The following is an 18,042-nucleotide window of genomic DNA, read 5'->3' on the forward strand; positions in this document are numbered from 1 at the left end:
TTTGTTGAAGTAAAAATTCAGACATCGGAAGACTTATTTCAAAAGCGTTCTTTGGTTTGAACACGTGCTACCGCAACAGTATTTACAAGGCAGTTACTGGGCCACAACTGGGAGGAGAGGTTGAACCCGAGGACTAAAATAAATTCATAATGTCCACTATACTTTAGAGCCAGCTGCTTCGATCACTGCAGAGATTTTGTTAATGTAAAACTGACCCCACTGATTCTCAGTATGCTATATTTTCAAATTAAAGTAGCCTATCTTTACCCCGGTGTTTGGGCTCTCTCCTGACCTATTCTCCGGTGACTTCCACATCTCCCTGAAGAGCCTCATGCTGCAGCGCTAGCAGCTGTGGACCACAAATCCTACAAATCCCCAGATAATAACTGACCCAGCTGGACATAATATCTTTATCTGAAGATGATTTAACAGGTTAGCTAAATCCTCTTGGTCTGTGTACATTAATCTGTGTTGTAGTTTTTGCCTTTTTGACCTTAACATGTCACAGTAATTTCATTAAATGAGCCTGTAAAGTTGTCTCTAGCTTCTGTTAGCCAGATAATCAAGAAAGCTCTTTTCTAGCTCAACAGTAAGTCCAGCACAAAGGGGCCTCATCCTGGCCTTTCAGAGGAGCAGGAAGGGTTAAGAGGAAGTGGAATTTTGCAAACTGCCTGTTGACTAAGAAGTTGCCTCAACATTAATATACACAGGGCAATATTTTCATTTTCCAGCATGCACTCATCAGCGAAACTTCAGACATTAACTGCTTCCCTTTGGCCTCAGCAGCCTTCAGTAGCACTTACCGAAAAGAGTTTTTTGAGTGTATTGTTAACACGAATTACTTAAACGGTGAAAGAGAAAATCTTCTGACAGTAAGAATAAGATCCGTTGAATCATGTGAACTCTGAAATGAAGCAGCAGCCTGACAGTGACTCACTGTAAAACCAGTAAAACCACAGCAGTTACATTAACTCGTCGGTTGTGCAGCGCTCAGTGCTCCCTAACTCTGCATTTATGTTTTTCCAGATCTTTCACAATTCATATTGTTGCCTTTCTAAAAATAACCCACACACTTCATGCAGATGATCAGATGAGTGATAGCCTGTCAGAGAAGAGGCATTTCCTCTTTCATCCGTCCTTATTGACTTTCAGATGCTGCACTAAAAGCACTTGTTAACATCTGCCATTTCAGCAGTGGATCTCAGCTTGACATCAGACGGTTTCATCTTTTTGACAGATGCCTCGACAATATCCTGTATAGGGGCAACAATGTTTTTCGAAGTGCAAAAAGTCACATATTTGTCCGTTTTTATCGGCAAAGGATGGCGCAGGAAAAATCAGGGTGAAAATGTGAAGTGTGATAACCTGAAATGTACCGATGCTCATCTGGTACATCTGCTGAATAAGCCAGTTCAGATATGGCAACGTCTTGGCCACATGTTTTTGCCACGCAGCAGCTAAATCATACAGATTAGAAGGGCAAGTCAAGTGCACGAACCTTCATGAGATCTCTCCTGGATGTGTCAGAGCAAAAATATGTACAAAGGTTATATCTTATCTACTTTTGCTGCTGACGTTTATGACTTTGAGTGACAATAGCTGCAGATACTGAATAGATTACAGTCAAATGTGACGCAAATTTTTGTTTTCTGGATAAAATGGAAATGTCTGTGGTGATTCTTAAAGGTTTCTTCTGGTGCCACACCAGGTCAAATGCTCATTGTTTTAATTAACCAAAGACCTGAAAACAACCTTACTGTCAGTTGCCAAGGAAGTCTTGCCACTCGGGGCATCCTGGTAATTTCTCTGGGCATTACCTTTGAAACCTGTATATAAATGAAATGTGATAGAGACAGACAAATCCCACCTTGGTGCCTATCGATTCCTATTGATGATGCAATTATGGGACATTTTACATTACCTTTGCCCAACACAGATAAGTGTTAAAAGTATTAAGTATTAGAGTTTTGTATCAACTATTGTATCAAGCTGTATCAAGTTCAGATTAAGAGTGCAAAAAGTGGTAAAAGGCAATTAAAGCAGCAGTTATAGGGAAGGAAATTTTGATGGGGCACATTGAATTATTCATCTGGGAAGACTGATCTATATGACTTTGGCTTAAATTCTGTTTGTACTGTTTACTTGCTCAACTTATCTGTGACATTTGAATTGTTTCATGATTTGTGTGGCAGTTAACAACTGGAAAGAACTGCTTGGTTTTGTTTTGTTTTTTTGTTTTTGTTTTTTACTTTTTTTGCAGTGTTATTTCTGCAACAACTCAACAACAATGAAGAATATCAAAGGATTATTTGATATTCCCTCTCTTATAATAGTTTCTCTGCTTCTGTTGGCCTGCTAAATCTAAAAAACAAAACCCCCAAATCTATATGCATACTATATGTTTAGCACACTTGCTAAAAGCGCGCCAAACATGCTAAAGTCAGCTTGCTATTTGTTTAGCATGCTAAACAGGCTAAAGATGTGAAGCCTTTAACTCAAAATGCTATACCTATATGTGACAGTGTGCACACCTGCATTAGACCAATCCAGTCACGTGTCACTTCTCTTTTCACATTTCCATTGATTAATCTGCAAGAAACTATGACTATGAGAGAAGAAATAAACACACGGCACTTTCACTAATTCACACTTGCTTGCCCGTGTGACGTACATTTGGCAACTTACCTCGACTATGGACCCCGTAACCACAGCTGAGCTGTTTTGCAAAGAAAATGCAGCTGCATGAATGCGTGTTTGGCAGCTTTGTAGTATGGTACATGCCTGTGGCTAACCTGATTTCATATACTGTATATGTGGTCTGAACATGTCTTAGAAAACTGAGTCTAGCTGCGTTTGTGAATGCCCCCTTTAACCCCCTTTTTTTTCCTGTCCTTTAACTTTTAAACTGTTATAGCTGAGTAATCAAATAAAGTTCCTCTTGGTCAGCAATCTGCAACCAGTGCCAAAGTGCCTTCCTCAAATGTATTTTTCAGTGTAATCCAGCCCTTAAGCCATTTTGTCAGCCCAGTTTAACCACTTCATCATGGAAGCAGGAAGGTCTACTTCCTGCTTCCATGGAGGTGATACATCACCGCTATACGGGAAATATATAGGTAGGTTTAATTGGCATCCCTAAAGTGTCTGTCAGTTTTGAGTTCCAGATACCTGTGGAAATTAGTTTGGAAATCCAAGACAAGTCGTTGTTCCCAACCATTATCTGTGACCTAATGACATTCAAATGAAAAGCCTTCGATTAATGAATCTCTCATCAACGACTTCAGCTCTTAAAGCTTTGCATATCTTAAACCAGTTTTCATAAATTCAAATGAACAACAAAGGAAATAAAAACTTCATTCAGTTTCTCTGCAACTGATTTACTGGCAACTTCATATCGTAGAAGATATGTCAATATTAATAACATTTCGAGGCTTTGACAAGGCTTTACTCTGGTTTCTCTTCTTACGTTCCAACCACCATGACCCTGAGCATCACCACAGCGGTATTTTGGTTACTTTCTGGTTAGGCCTCCAGCACGCTGTACAGCTACACAGTAATCTACCAGCCTTCCCACTCCTACGCCCCTGAGTACTTACATAAAACTCGAAGAAAATGCGTTAAATGCATTGCACGTATATATATAAATATGTGTGAATGTGCGTGTGTCTGTGAAGGCGTATGCATGTTTGTGTGTTTGTGTGCACCCATTTGTACATGTGTGTGTTTGTTCGTGTGTGTACGTGCTCCCAGCACAGTAAACTGAATCAGTCGTGTGAATCAATCATTTTTGGGGGGGGTCCAAATCATTTCCTGACTTACTGGAATTTCACACTGATGATGCTTCTTGGTCTCACTGATAGGAAGGAAACCTCAAACCCCTCCTCTTTGAGATACAAAACTGGGCAGTTGCTGCACATCTTAGCAAAACAGGAAATTTCATGTTTCCTCTGCTGCTTATAGCAACAGCTTGCATCACAGTACTTCTGCATATCTTCACATACAAACACACATACACATATACGCCCACACACGCTCACACACTCACCAAGTCAAGTCCCAGAGCGCAGCCACATTTTTTACATTGGGTTATCAGGATGAGGGCCTTGTTTTAAACCACACTTCACTGAACCGAGCAATCTAAAAAAAACAACAATTGACCTTTTTCTTTTTTAGATACTTCATATACTCACACACCTTTTCGGTAAATGTATTTATTTCAGATATGTATTCGGCTACATTTCTAAATAATGTACTGGACAAAATACAGTTATGGTGACATCAGTAAGACGTTGGCTTCAAACACTTCTTTTTGATGGACTTTTGTAGCAGTGTGGGCTTAAAGGTGAGGAGAACAATGATAGAGACTCCTGTGAAAAAAAGAAAGACGGGGACAAACAGCAGAATGTACCAAAAGATCGACTCCCCGTCATCAAAGCACGAAAACGACTGTGGATTCTCCACTCTGTGTGTCCTTAGGAAGAGATCCTTGCATGTGATGGCTGACTGTTCGACCATGTGGATGGTGTTTGTTGCTTCAAATGTCCTGAACCATTCGGTCTGGCAACAGTTGAATTGATTTCCTGTGAGGAAAATAGTCTGCAGCTTTGGGGCTAATGCATTAGCCTGACCAGAAGGGATGGTAGAAAGTCTGTTGTCCCTCAGATCAAGCACTTTCAGGTTGAGGTTTTGAAGTGAATGGGGAAGATGTAGCAGAAAGTTCTTTGAAATGTTTAAAGACTTCAGACTCTGGAAATGGGAGAAGTCAATGTCTTGTATGTGAGTGTTCCCTAAACCTAGATGCTGTAATGTTGTGCTAAGACTTTGTATTGATTGATGGATGGTTACTCCGGGGTTATCGGATAGCTCCAAGTGCGTTAGCGACAACCCCGCAAATGCAGTGTTTGGAATTATTTTAAGGTTGCATCCCTTAAGGTAAAGCTGTCTCAGGGACATAACATTCTTCCAATTCATGCAAGTTGAATTAGTGTGCATACTGATCTCAGCTTCCTCAGAAAGGCAAATGTCAATGTTGTTGTAGCTGAGATCCACCGACCGGATGCTTTGCAGTGAGGAAAATAATCCCATGGGTACCCACTTAAGACCATTCAGGCTCAGGTTAAAGTATGTCAAATTGCCAAGAGTGGTCAGAGTAGCTTTATCCGCTGAGATCTGGCTTAGTTCATTATTGCTAACATCCAGCTCATACAAGCTACGAGAGAACTGCTCAGATGTTAGATTTAAGGTTCTCAGGCAGTTTGTGTGCATTTGAAGTCTAGACAGGGTGGGCATTTTCTGGATGAATCCTTTAGGGAAATACTCCACAGAGTTCCCTATCAGATCTAAAGTCTCTAGAGAGGATATATCACCGTGAAGTTTTTCGTCCCACAACTGAGCAGTCACATTATTGATGTCCTTGTTAAAGTTGTAGAATTCCACAGTTTTTGTTGAGTTTGGGAACATATCGTTGTCTGCTAAGTGTTCGTAGAATTTAATGGCGTTGTGAGACAAGTAAAGGTACCTTAAATTACTCTGGCTGGGCAGGAAAGGAAAGAAAAGGAGTTTGTTGTCTGATAAATCGAGAGTCTCTAGCTGGAAAGTGTCGTTGAGGTCTTGCCTTGAGATGAACCACTCAATGAAGTTGTGGCTGACATTGAGGACCTCCAGCTGAATCATGTGGAAGTCAGTGAGACAGGGCAGATAGTTAAAGGCCAAGTTGAGTCGCTGTAGCTTTAGACTGCTGTCAAAAGCATTATCAATCTCAAAAATCAAATTCCTTTGTAGGTCAAGTTCTTTAAGCTGGTGCAGATCCCTGAATGAGGCCTCATCCACTCTCAACAAAAGATTCCCAGAAAGATTGAGGTACTCTAGTGACGTGAGATTTTGAAGAAGCAAGGCAGCCATTTCATCTGTAAGCTTATTCTCAGAAAGATCTAGCGCTATAAGACCTGATAGCTTTCTTAATGCAAGGCTGGTTTCTTCGTAGCTGTTATAAAGACTGTTGTTTGCTAGATTGAGGCTTTTTAAAAGTTTTGAGTCTTGAAAAGTGTTCAATTCTATTTTACTCAAATTGTTGCAAGCTAAGCTCAGGGCGGTTAGTGAAGGGTAACTGAGAAGAGAGGCATTCTGTAGTGTTTCAAAGAGGTTGTAGTTGAGCTGAAGCTCTTCGATGTTTTCTGGAAGTCCTTCAGGCACAGATGTGAGCTGACCATTATTGCAGCAAGCCGTTTGTTGTATCTGCAGAGGAGGTAAAAAAGCAAATGATTTAACACTTGCATACTGGTTTCCACTTTGCAGTGTTTCGGCTTTTTAAAATTCTGGCGGAAGCTGGATTTCTTTCTTGCACATCAGATACATTTTAAGATCGTCATGAATAATATCCATGTGCACTTAAAATATTTTATTGTGGGAAGATTACCCTCTTAAATTACTTCTCGTGTGGTTATTTGTAAACTATGCTAGCATGCTAAACTAAGCTAATGAGCATTGCCTGCAGTACATTAGCGTCTTACTGTTAGTGGAAGCATTTTAGCCTTCCTGTGTTTTGGGATTTAACTGAAAATACTGTTACCCACTGTACAGGCTCACAGAAAAACATGGTGGGCTGTAGTTTCTTATTCTGGTAGGTCATACCACAGCTTACCAAAACTTCATTATTTCCTTGACAGATCACTTTTCCATTAGCATTCTGAGTCACTGGACCACTCTAAAAATACTTTCTGGCGATACGCCTTTAAAAAAAAAATTTGAAGTTTTCAGTTTAAATAACTTATCATTTTTCCCCTCTAGGAGTTTTATTGGTTTTATTGCTTTAGATGTTTCATTTCTAGAATCATTCATATTTATATTAATTTATATGACTGATAAACACTCAACAAGAGAGATTTAATTTCTTTCTCATAATCGACATCCGCTTCCAAAACCCTGCATCAGATATTAATATTCACAAGTTTAGACTTTTTGTGGCTTATTGAAAAGTCATTAAATCATTAATACAGTGTAGGAATGTGCCAATGGATTTAATCTGGATGGATTTTGATCTAACTAAAGTTATAAACCACATATACAGTGTGCTTTTAGAAGGTGGGTCCTATTAGGGACTGGATCTTTGGTAATAATACAGAACTTTCCATATTTCAGTATCATTACTTGATGCTTTTCTTGTTTGCACATTTATGTTTGAGTGCCTTAGGAATAACTTTCTTTTTTTTTAGAAATTTTAGCTTTGTAGTTGTCTTACCAAAGTCACTTTTTAGTTTTAACTAAGCCAAACATGAAATCATTTGGCCTTTTCCATGTGATACATTGTGAAATTTCCTCAATATTCCTGAAACTTGCTCGGGAAAAGCTAAATGAAAGAAGAGCGTCTTACCAACTGACATCGACGGTGCTGCGGATGACTCGAGACTGGCGTCAGCGTTCTCCACATGTGCAACAAGCAGAGAAGGATGGGTGTGAGCCTGTGGACTGGCATTTTCTCATCCTTACTGTTGAGAACACAGAAGAAGAAGAAACGCGTGAGCCTGTTTGTGTCACATACTTTTAGATTTTTTCCCCTTTGCTGAAGTGAGCAGGAGCTGGTTGTTCGATATAGGCCTGACAATGAGCTGTGATCTTCCTCTGTTTTAAACCATAGTTATTACTATTTGTATATGGTGAAAAACCTTGTATGAAAAAAATGTATCTTTATAAACTTTGTCTTAAAATGAATATTTGTGTCTGAAAATGGACGAAAGCAGCTTGACATTAAAATGCTGAAGCAGACAGAAGGTCAGAGAGCAGACAGGGTGTTTACAAATTCAACTTTAATAGCCGAGATTCATTTTCACAATTATTTGAAAAGCTTTGATAGTGTAAAAGCCTATAAGACTATATTTGACTGTCTCAGGTGAGAGTCGAGCTCATCATTTTTTACAATCTACTCATATCTAAATGAAAATTTCTGTAAATAGTAAGTACAGTAATAGAATCCTTACAGAGTTTACGTCAACGTCATGTACTCGGTTTCATTTTTATTATATGTGAATAACTCAGATTTTTAATTTTTGACTTACAGTCTGTCTCCAGATGTTGGAAGTGATGGCGTATTTTATCCTGAAAACATCTGCTGTGTACATTTTGCAAAAATTTCCCAGATTTCAAATCAGACCACTGCGTGACTCACTGCATGATGAGGCCATGCGTTTCTTTTTGGCTTACATGTGTTGTTGGCCTATCCATTATAACGCAAGCATGGTTTCTAAAGAAGACAAAGGTTTTCTTGAACATTATTTATGTTTCTTTATTCGTCTAACTGATTTATTACCATTTTTATTTTGCATCTGCGTAGCTCACATTGAGTAACTGTGCCACCGCTTTCATTATGATTTCTAAACTATGTTCCTGGGGAAGAAGTTAAGCTCATGGAAGAACATATCTTTGCAGAATCTTGCTTTCTCTATCTGATGCAGCCTATTTTTTTTATTAATAAGACCGTGCACTGTGTTAAAAAGACACACACACTTACTTTGCGCTTGCATTTATGCGCACTATATGTTTACATTCATCAGGCAACATCTAAATGACTCAAACATGGTCTGAAAGCTGTTATGCTGCGCTCACATTCGTTTGTCAAAGCGGTGCGCTGGTGTATGCACACATAACACTCAGAAAATGGAGCGTATTCAGAAACAGATGATCGTTAAAGTATCTTGCTCAAATGCACCGACTGCAAAATGACCTTAAATTAGGAATTCCTCATTTAGGCGATGCGCTTTGCTTCATGCAGCAGAACACCGTGCAGTACAGAGTTCATTTACTTACACTGGTGGTTAGGTGTGGATTTGCCAAGCCACTGACGGTTGCTCCCCTGACCATATCGCTGGTTGATTCGCTGTTGCAGAGTGCGTTCACATGTGTGTCAAGTTCAGCTGCTCTCCCCTGCACTGACTGAAGCACAGATGCCCCTTCTTTACTATTCACGGAAGTAGGCAGGCAACGGAAACCGAGTCACATGGACAAGCTGCAATCAGGCAGGTTCTCAAGCTCGGGGCCACAGGAAGGCGAGTGCAGGCTCAACAGCTCTTAACCACCACTGCGCAAGTGTTTTCTTTCTCTTCTTTTTTTTTTTTTCTTTTTCTGCTTCACAGCTTCACAGCAGAATAGCGTTATTATTCAGACAACTGATACTGGTAGCACAACTGCTACCACAAAAACCCAATGAGAACACACCCTTCACACCCTCTGCTCGTGCTGATCAGCCAAGCTCTCAAGAGGAAACCACTCAATGCACACACCCTTCCTGCCTTATTTTCGGCCTGTCACTGCAACAGACAAAACACACACACACACACACACACACACACATATATATGTATATGTAAATATATATGTATATATATATCTACACACACACATAAATGGACATTTAGCGCTCTTTATAAAAACATACCTTCAACAGTTATAGGGATTCTGAGTCAGATAAGGCACAAGGGCTCAGAGCATAACTGCAGAAACTAAGCAATCTACTCTGTTTGGCTTTACTGATTTTATTTTCATTCTCCAGCTAATAAATGTACTAAGGTCGCTTTCAACATTTGTGAAACTCCAGCTGTTAGCTTGTATCTTATTTGTAATGATGAGTGGGTGCAAGAATGGGGAATTAGGAATCAGGAAGTGATGGTGCCTTCTGTGGAGAGTTGATTGGTCAGGCATTCCTTCCTGTTTTCACACAGGACGTCTCACTTCTGACTCTGTTGCAAGGTTGGGTGGCAACAAGATTTTCTGATCCATATGAGTATGTGTGGGTGCTGACTTTGTTGTTTGTTTGACACTCGTAAAATCGAATAAGGTGGCTGCTTATGAACTACGAGAAGCTCCCACAGGGCACCTTTAAAAGTTACATGTGATGCATAAAAAAAGAGATTTAAGACTTGTTGTTCTTACTACAGAAACGCCTTTGCAGTTGAGATGAAATCTATTATACATTCACTGGCCATTTCATTAGGTACAGCTTGCTAGTGCTGCGTTGGTGCCTGCAGTGCAGCGTTAATTCTTCATCACACTGTTGCTGCACATCCATGATGTGAATCCCAAAGGTGCTTGGTTGAACTGAGATCTGGTGACTGTGGAAGTCATTTGAGTACATTGTACTCACTGTTATGTTCAAGAAAGCAGTTTGAGATGATTTGACCTTTGTGACGTGGTCACAAAGGTCACATGGTCAGCAGCAATATTCAAAAAGGCTGTGACAGTCAAACCATGCTCAACTGACAGTAAGGGGCCCAAAGTTGTCTGATTTTGGGGAACCCGTGTGAATTGTAGCCTCAGTTTTCTGTTCTTAGCTGTGAGGAGTGACACCTAGTGTGGTCTTCTGCTGCTGTAACCTATTTGCTTCAAGGTTAAAGGTGCTGTGCGTTCAGAGATGCTCTTCTGCATACCTTGGTTGTAACAACCCCTTCCTATCAGCTTGAAGCAGTGTAGCATCTCTGCAAACTCTATAAACCCTAGAGATTGTTGTGTGGGAAAATCCCAGTTGATAATCAGCCACCAACAACCATACCGGCTTCAAAGTCATTAAAACAGCCTTTGTTCTCCATGGCGATGCTCAGTTGAACTGAGTTGAGCTCAGTGAACTTCGGCGGCTCGTCTTGACCGTGTCCGAATCCCTGCGTGCACCGAGTTGCTGCTGCAATTGACTAATAAGATATCTGCACAGGTGTACCTAATGAAATGGCATGTGTGTTCACCTGTTACCGACGTGACCTACAGTGGCTTTAGGTGCATCTTTACATGTGGCCGTGCTCACGTTCAGTTGTAGCAGCGTGCAGTGTGAGGCAGTGTGTGTCAGTCTAAGCACACTGGGTGAGAGCAGCTCCTGCACTACACTCACACAGTGTTGTGAACACGTGCAGTGCAGTGTGTGAGCACTGTTTTTTTTGTCTGTTTCAGCAGCTGAAGCCATTTTAAGACATGGCACACTACTGATATTTGCATTCTATTTTTGAGAGCTGCGAAAGGGTTCTAGCAGCGGTGGTGTAAAAAAAAGTCCCACGAGTGTGTGTGTGTGTGGGTGTGTGTGTGGGGCAGGGTAGAGGGGGGATGTGGGCAGTTGCTATTTGACGAAACAAAAGGGATGGAGACTTAAATGTAAACACTAGAACACTTTCTTAGTTTTTGAGAAAGTTTTTGTTTCTTTTGTTTCTTTGCTTAATTTCTTTAGATATTAAAAACAGCTTCTATAAATATTCACACAATTCCCGTCTTCCTGTTAACGCCTTCAGAGCATACGGCGCATACATCAGCGCACCTCAGTCTTCTGTTTAAGGCTGTAGGTTGTGAGAACAGATACAAGCAGCAACAACAGTTGACGTTACACAAATGTGGGAAACCTCTATCCTCTCGAGAGGCTTTGCTCCACATCATCAGGCTTTCTCTGTGGTGGGACGATATTTGCATTGCATGCAAAAAACCGTCACTGCCCTCTTGTGGAAACATCTCGAGGATCAGCGGCGTTTTCGTGGGCCCTTAAATCTCGGCTCTGTCGAGGTCTCCCACCAGTCAAACATTGCATCGGAGGGATTTAGAAACCTTTGAGAAGGTGTAGATGTTACTCATATTGCTAAGTCATACGTGTAAATGCAACTTTCCTTAAACCAAGGGAAACATAGATTTACATCAAAGTGAGGCACTGGCATCCACCAGGATTTAATTTCTATTGTTGAACTGATTTTAAAGGTTTTCATTCTCATAAAATCATTCCCACTTTAATTTAGTTCAGAAGTCCAACTTTTATTTTGACATTTAAGTTCATTCAAATGTTTATGTTTTTTCACATCTAGTTTCAGTTTGTAGTTTAGTTTTAGTTAACTATGATAACCTTGACTTTTAAGTTTTGGAGATGTTTTAAAGGAAATATTTGACAAATGGAAAGGTGCAGTACAGACACTCCTATAAGTCTATGCATTCATTTTAGTGACTGAAATTCTAGTATTTCATTATTATGTTAATGGCTGTACAGTCAATAAGCAGCAACTAAATAAAGATTTAAAAATGAATTAAAAATAAATTATATATAGTCAGTATCCTTTTTCAGATTCCCTATTAGATCGTTATGTGTGGACAAAACCAAGGTTAAGCAGTTATACAGCAGGTTTGATGGTGAACGGGAGGATAGCAGCCCTGGATACAGACAGTGAGATGTGCAAAGTAAAAGTATCAAGGATGGAGAAAGTGACTTTGATAGACAGTCCGGCAAACAGACATTCAAGGACAGAACAGAAAGTGGGGAGTATTAGCAGGTACTCTAACAGGCAAGCTGTAAACTGGAGCCACAAATTGGCAGACGTGAAGCAGCCAATCTCTTTGCCTTGGCATTACATAGACAGTCAATCATTCAATGAATTCTCTCCTTCACTGCTGAGACGCTGTCCAGCACTGAGAGGCTTTTTCCCTGAGTCACGCTGAGCTGATTTTAGAGCATTGCAAAACAATTTCTGTTGGCACTTTTTGAGATGTAAAATGTATCTTTTATTGCAGAGTTGCCTTTAAATAAATACTGACAGAGAGCAGGAAGGCAGAACTCGACATCGCTGTCATGTCAGGTATGTTAGCGATGTGAAAACAGCATTTCACACCTTTACATTTACAAAAAAGAGAAAAGTCAAGCTTGAAAGGTTTTGTTTTGGATGAAACTCTCAGAGGAGGTCAGCTGAGGTTATGAGCAGTGCATTGTGGTCTTTAAAGATATTTCACTAGCCGGGCCCACGTCCTCATTTTAGTTTTGACGGCATTTTAGTAGATATTAGGTGAATGCTTGGACATGAATTGAGCTGCAGTTTGGGGAAGGCCTCGAAGGGGACTGGCGACGACTCCCGGGCCTGGCAGATCCCCGTGTACTAAATAGGAATGAAGAAGTTATAGAATTGAGAACAAGGAGGGAGGGTGGGGCACGTAAACGAGAATGAACAGTTTGCAGAACTGGGGGGAACTTATATAGATGACAACTGGAAAGAGCGTGTTTGGAGGCGTGGTCCCGCTCCTGAAATTCCGATACATAATCTCCAAATCCCAACTTTCCCTTGGATATGTTGCTGTTTGTCTGAGGCCTTTTGCATGTTGAAATTTGAAATGTGCATGTTGTTCACTCACTAGCTAGACAGACAAGACCAAAGTGGTGCCTCAAAGTAAATCAACATGTTTAAGACATTACTCACACACTTCTCTTGAGATCCCACCACAGCATTTCAATCAAGTTGAGGTCTGGACTTTTTATTCTTTTGCTGCCATTCTGGTGTAGATTTGCTGCTGTGCTATAAAACATTGTGTTTTTGTCTCATCTTGTTTCATGTTTGACTCTAGAACACTTTGACCCCTCGAGGTGTTCATGGTTGACACAATGACAGCAATGTGCTCAGGTCCTGTGGGTGCAAAACAAACCCAAATCTTCACTCCTCCACCGCCGTGATTGACAGTTGGTGTGAGGTGTTTGTGCAGATATGCTGTGTTTGGTTTTCTCCAAATGTGCTGCTGTGGATTAGAGGCAAACCATCTCCACGTTGGTCTTGTCTGTCCAAAGGACATTGTTCCACGGGTCTTGTGGTTTGTTCAGATGCAACGTTGGAAGCCATGCTGCTATGTTCTTTTCAGAGAAGAGGCTATTTCCTGGCAAGCCTTCCAAAAAGCCATACATGTTCAGTCTTTTTCTAATTGTACTGTCATGAACTTTAACAGTTAACATGCGAGCTGAGTCCTGTCAAGTCTGAAATCTAACTCTTATGTTTTTTTGCAGTTTCACTGCACATTGCACGGTCTGCTCTTTAGGTGAACTGGCTGACAGGTCAACTCCTGGGAAGATTGGACTACACCTAAATAGTCCAGACATGCAAACCACTAAAACTTCTGTTTTTATAGAGCTGCTCATACGTACTGATCACTGATGATCAGCTAAAAGAGTGCACTTGATTAGCGTCACCTAGCTAATACTTACCGCCCCGATTCCTGTAGAAGCAGTTAGGATAGTCCTAGTTTTTCACAGGAATGGATATAGCCATGTGGAGCTTTGTGTCCCCACATGATTTTATGTTTTGTTTTTCTTATTTTGCTAATAATTTATTGAATAACTAAGTCATTAATCCTGGTAAAATGTTTTGTATTTATAATGGTTGATCTTGTATACTGGATATTGTCTTTGCAGCTTGTACCACATACTAATCAATAATACAGTTGTTATGGTAATTACCTGGCTCTTGTTAAAAAACAGAAGAAGAGCCGAGTTTTTAGATTTGCAACAACACTTTGTGAAATAGTCCAATGGTAATAAAGCAATCAAACTTAATAATTTAAATGTATTGTTGTTTATTGTTAGCAGCTGAGTCTTTCGTATAAAAATTAAAGAAATCTGATAAAAGGATTTCCAGAGCGAACCAGCAGATTTGATTTAAACAGTTACTTTAGCACATTTAATGAAGCCTTGGAAAATTTTACTTTCATCAAAGTATATAGCCTGACATCAGTATAACAGTATATTATCATTTCAATAGCAAAACTGCTCAGGTTTAATGTCTGTGATGCAAAGTAACTGGAACAGGGCACGTGCCAAGTTACTGTGGATGATTGATCTATTTTGGTTTTTTGACGAGTCGCTAGATAGAAACTCAAGTTTGGGTTCATATCCCCATGTGTGGTTGGTTAAAAACAACTTAATAGTACATGAAAGGTTTCCCTTTTCCCATGTTTTGATACCAGGCTTATCTTCTAAACCATGAATGAAAATCCACTTTTTCTTCAAGCAATATTAGCATAGCTTCTTTAAATATATAAGTTATTGTTCTAAAAAGCTGATTCTAAGAGAAATGTTTGTTTTTTAATGGAATAGCCCAGATATGCTAGTCTGTACATCATAATCATACAGTTCATGGCTGAGCTTGGCAGCATGAGCAAGATCCTCTTGTCCAAGTTCCCTTAAAAAAAAAAAAAAAAAAAGGCCAACAATTATACAGCGCTTTGAGTACTCCGGGAGAGTAGAAAAGCGCTATATAAGAATCAGTCCATTTACCATTACCAGTTGATCAATAGCTGACAGTGTGGTGATGGTCGATCTTTCAGACCACCTGCATTCTCTTCACTTATGCAAACAAACATCAAACCGTCTTTACTGTAGGAGTGGCACCATGTAGACTTTATTTTCAGGCTTTAAAATCACACAGTATCTATAGTACCATAGATAAAACCAGGAAATAAATAAATCGTAATACTACAGTAGCACATTAAAAAGACACATTTCATGTTACAAGTTTAGTTTCCACCGTTACTGAGTAAGTACTTGAAAGGGGGAGATGTTTCAGTGCATACGCAGCACAACAGTGCGCATGCATGGACTGCCACACACGTGCCATGGACGTGGCCCATGTGTCCTTGAGGTTTACCTACGCCAGAATGTTACAATACAGCTCACATGTTTCATTTCACTGTAATGCAGTCATTCCACAATGCGTTTGTCCATTAACTCACATGTTAACGACTGTGTCACATGTTAAAAATGTTGCGTTAAAGTATTCGCCACTTGGTTTAGAGTAGCTTAGGCCTCCTTCAAGCAGACAAAATCTCAAGTAAATCTTCAGCACGAGTCCAAAATGCGTGACATTAAATTAAGTTTCCCCTGTAAGGTGAATAATAGAGTTCAGCAGCTAAACTGTAAAAGTGGACTTCTCCACGTAGATACACAAACAGTCCCTGCACATTCCTTTCCCCCTGTTGTTTGTCCAGTTTGGAAAAAAAAAAAAAACCTTCGCTTTTTTTTCGGTGAGTCGAAGTAGATTGCAGATTGTTCTCTGTGTGCTTATGGAAATAAGGTTACTGTGTTTGGAAGAAATGTGACCACTTACCCTCCAAAACCTTAAAACACTACAATAGGGAGGGAATCAGCAGTCTGTCTGCACTTGACAGGAACGTGTATGATTTCAGGGTGGCACAGGCTGATCTGCATCTAGCCGTCCAGAGGTTTTCCCAGGTACACCATGGTGACTTCAGTGTTGCCGTATACTGCAGACACAGCAGGGAACAGGCAGGTTTTGGGCAGTCCACGGAAAGCCACTCCAAGAAACTCAAAACCTCTCTCAAAGGCTAACGTCTTGTCATCCATGTCTAGAATCACTCGTATTCTCTCCCCGATCTGTGGACAGGCACGGTCACATCAGGAGTTATAATCATGTTTTCACTTGTACTCTTTACACAATTTCCTTTTAAAACGTCATTTCAAATCTCGACTCCTACCTGATATTTAGGTGCATTGTTACACTGGGGGAAATTCCCGTTGACTTCTCCGTTGTGAAGCAGGTTATTGTCGACCAGGTTCCAGCCCCAGCTCTGGTCATCGCTGCCCAAGAGGGCTACGTAGCCCTGGCACTGCATCTGCGCCCGCTTCGTAGCGATACCTATCACTGCCACGGTGCCCAGGGGGCCCTCCCACCAGATTTCCCAGGCATGTCGCCCTTCCGAAAAGCCGATTTTGCCCCGCGCGCCGTCTGTGCTCTGGGCAATAGGGTTGCGGTGCAGAGTGAAGCCGTTCTTCTTCACGTAAACGTTGCGGGAGCAGTCGTGGGAGCTCAAAGCATGCTGAAAGGCCTTGAGCTGCACAGGAAGACAGTTACAGTTAACAAAATCACAGACACTTGCTGGGAAATCTAAATATTTGTAAGGGGGAAAAAGTTCTGTGAAGCATGCATACAGAAGAAGAGACATGCTACTCCACTTTCCATCTCGCAGGACGCTCATTGCACCATTCAGAGGTGCAGAGCTCAAATATTTTTCATAAGAATGTAGGTCGTGTTTCTAAAAACACTTTGGAACAAATGAATGAGCGTCCTTAGACTGACATTGGACACAGACAAGTTGTTCTCATTCAAACCTTACTTTCATGCCATCAACACTCCTATAAACAGTCTCCATACACAGACTGCTTAGAACAGGTTTTGTTCTATTATGCAACAATAGACTGGAGAGTCAGTTCAATATGGACTCCAGTGATAAGCCCAATGGCAACAAAACATCTGCTCTACACCTGCTCAGTGTGATCACCAACTGAAAGACAATAATACAACAAGCAGGATTCAGTTTTATGCCCATTTATGTCTTATATTTCATTGAATACGTTAAAAAGCACTAGATTACGCTGACATTCAGTAATGTTTATGGCTACACTGTGCCTTTGTGTAAAGGCATAATCAAACAGGTAACCCCAGGATAGAGGGATGTGTACTGGTAAACCTACTTTGCCCTTGTAGGTGGGCAGGTTACAAAGGATGTCAGACCGCAGAGCCTCGTCGCTCAGAGTCCGGCTGCAGAGGCTGCGCCACACCTCGCTGTTTTCATCCGCCAGGATATTGTTCCAGTGCCAGCAGACCAGCGAACACCGCATCAGGTCAGTCAGCTCCAGGTAGGAGAAAACATGCTCCAAAACCCTCGCTGGTAGCCTCCCCGCCACCCCTGCGCCTCCTCCGGCTGCAGCCGCATATGGAGAGCCGGTGGAGCTGCAACTGGCTGCCGCTGCTGCGCCCAAGCAGGAGGAGCCTCCTCCCCCACCCGCCGCTCCAGACATTATGCCCCTGCTCTTCACCGACGACGCCAGCTGAGCGAGTAGTTTCACCGTACACCGCAAGACGGTTCCTAATATGAGCTCGGCAGCAACATTTTTAACCTGTGAAAACCCCACACGTAGATCGCGCTAAAACCACAACAGTATACGGACCCGACTCTTCCCACTTCAATGGCTGAATGGAAACGATGCGTCAAGGTCCTCAAAGGGCACGAAGCACTAATTGTCCCGTTGTCACAGAAACGCGAAAATTATTTCGGAAGAAACAGTGGTCAGTTTAAGAAGTAAGCAAAGTCTCCCGAGTCCGGAGACGACGAGATATTAGATAAAGCAACAGTCACGCTCGAGTCAAATAAATTTTACCGCCTGCAAGGACCGCAGAGCCGACATAATGAGTTCAAGGAGGGTTGCTACACAGTACTGTTGCAGTGTTGCGATACTGGACGTTACACCGCTGCAACGTCAAAAGTGTTGTG

At 41.2% G+C, this 18,042-nt stretch overlaps 2 protein-coding genes across 2 annotated transcripts; both read right to left on the reverse strand.

The window, feature by feature from the left end:
• Positions 1-3,703: 3,703 nt before the first annotated feature.
• On the reverse strand, positions 3,704-9,023 carry nrros (negative regulator of reactive oxygen species). Its single transcript, XM_005936536.3, has 3 exons — positions 8,797-9,023; positions 7,367-7,481; positions 3,704-6,231 (listed from the first exon to the last, which is right to left on the reverse strand). Exons 2-3 carry the CDS (start codon positions 7,466-7,468, stop codon positions 4,276-4,278), a joined length of 2,058 nt encoding a protein of 685 aa, XP_005936598.1. The 5' UTR covers positions 7,469-7,481; positions 8,797-9,023; the 3' UTR covers positions 3,704-4,275.
• Positions 9,024-15,123: 6,100 nt separating this feature from the next.
• On the reverse strand, positions 15,124-17,968 carry fbxo45 (F-box protein 45). The gene is made up of 3 exons (XM_005936540.3): positions 17,243-17,968; positions 16,246-16,602; positions 15,124-16,144 (listed from the first exon to the last, which is right to left on the reverse strand). The coding sequence occupies exons 1-3, from the start codon at positions 17,567-17,569 to the stop codon at positions 15,959-15,961; spliced, it is 870 nt and encodes a 289-aa protein (XP_005936602.1). The 5' UTR covers positions 17,570-17,968; the 3' UTR covers positions 15,124-15,958.
• Between the last annotated feature and the right edge of the window lie 74 nt (positions 17,969-18,042).

This window comes from Haplochromis burtoni, unplaced genomic scaffold (assembly GCF_018398535.1).
Source record: "Haplochromis burtoni strain Fernald_Lab_line unplaced genomic scaffold, NCSU_Asbu1 Contig_220, whole genome shotgun sequence".
In the NCBI taxonomy this organism is placed as follows: domain Eukaryota; kingdom Metazoa; phylum Chordata; class Actinopteri; order Cichliformes; family Cichlidae; genus Haplochromis; species Haplochromis burtoni.

Excerpts from the sequence above, each read along its gene's own strand:
- nrros (XM_005936536.3), bottom strand. The coding sequence starts at position 7,468 with ATGCCAGTCCACAGGCTCACACCCATCCTTCTCTGCTTGTTGCACATG. Across the intron at positions 6,232-7,366 it reads AGCACCGTCGATGTCAGTTG|ATACAACAAACGGCTTGCTG; the intron begins GTAAGACGCTCT and ends CCTCCTCTGCAG.
- fbxo45 (XM_005936540.3), bottom strand. The coding sequence starts at position 17,569 with ATGTCTGGAGCGGCGGGTGGGGGAGGAGGCTCCTCCTGCTTGGGCGCA. Across the intron at positions 16,603-17,242 it reads TGCCCACCTACAAGGGCAAA|CTCAAGGCCTTTCAGCATGC; the intron begins GTAGGTTTACCA and ends CTTCCTGTGCAG. Across the intron at positions 16,145-16,245 it reads ACAATGCACCTAAATATCAG|ATCGGGGAGAGAATACGAGT; the intron begins GTAGGAGTCGAG and ends GCCTGTCCACAG.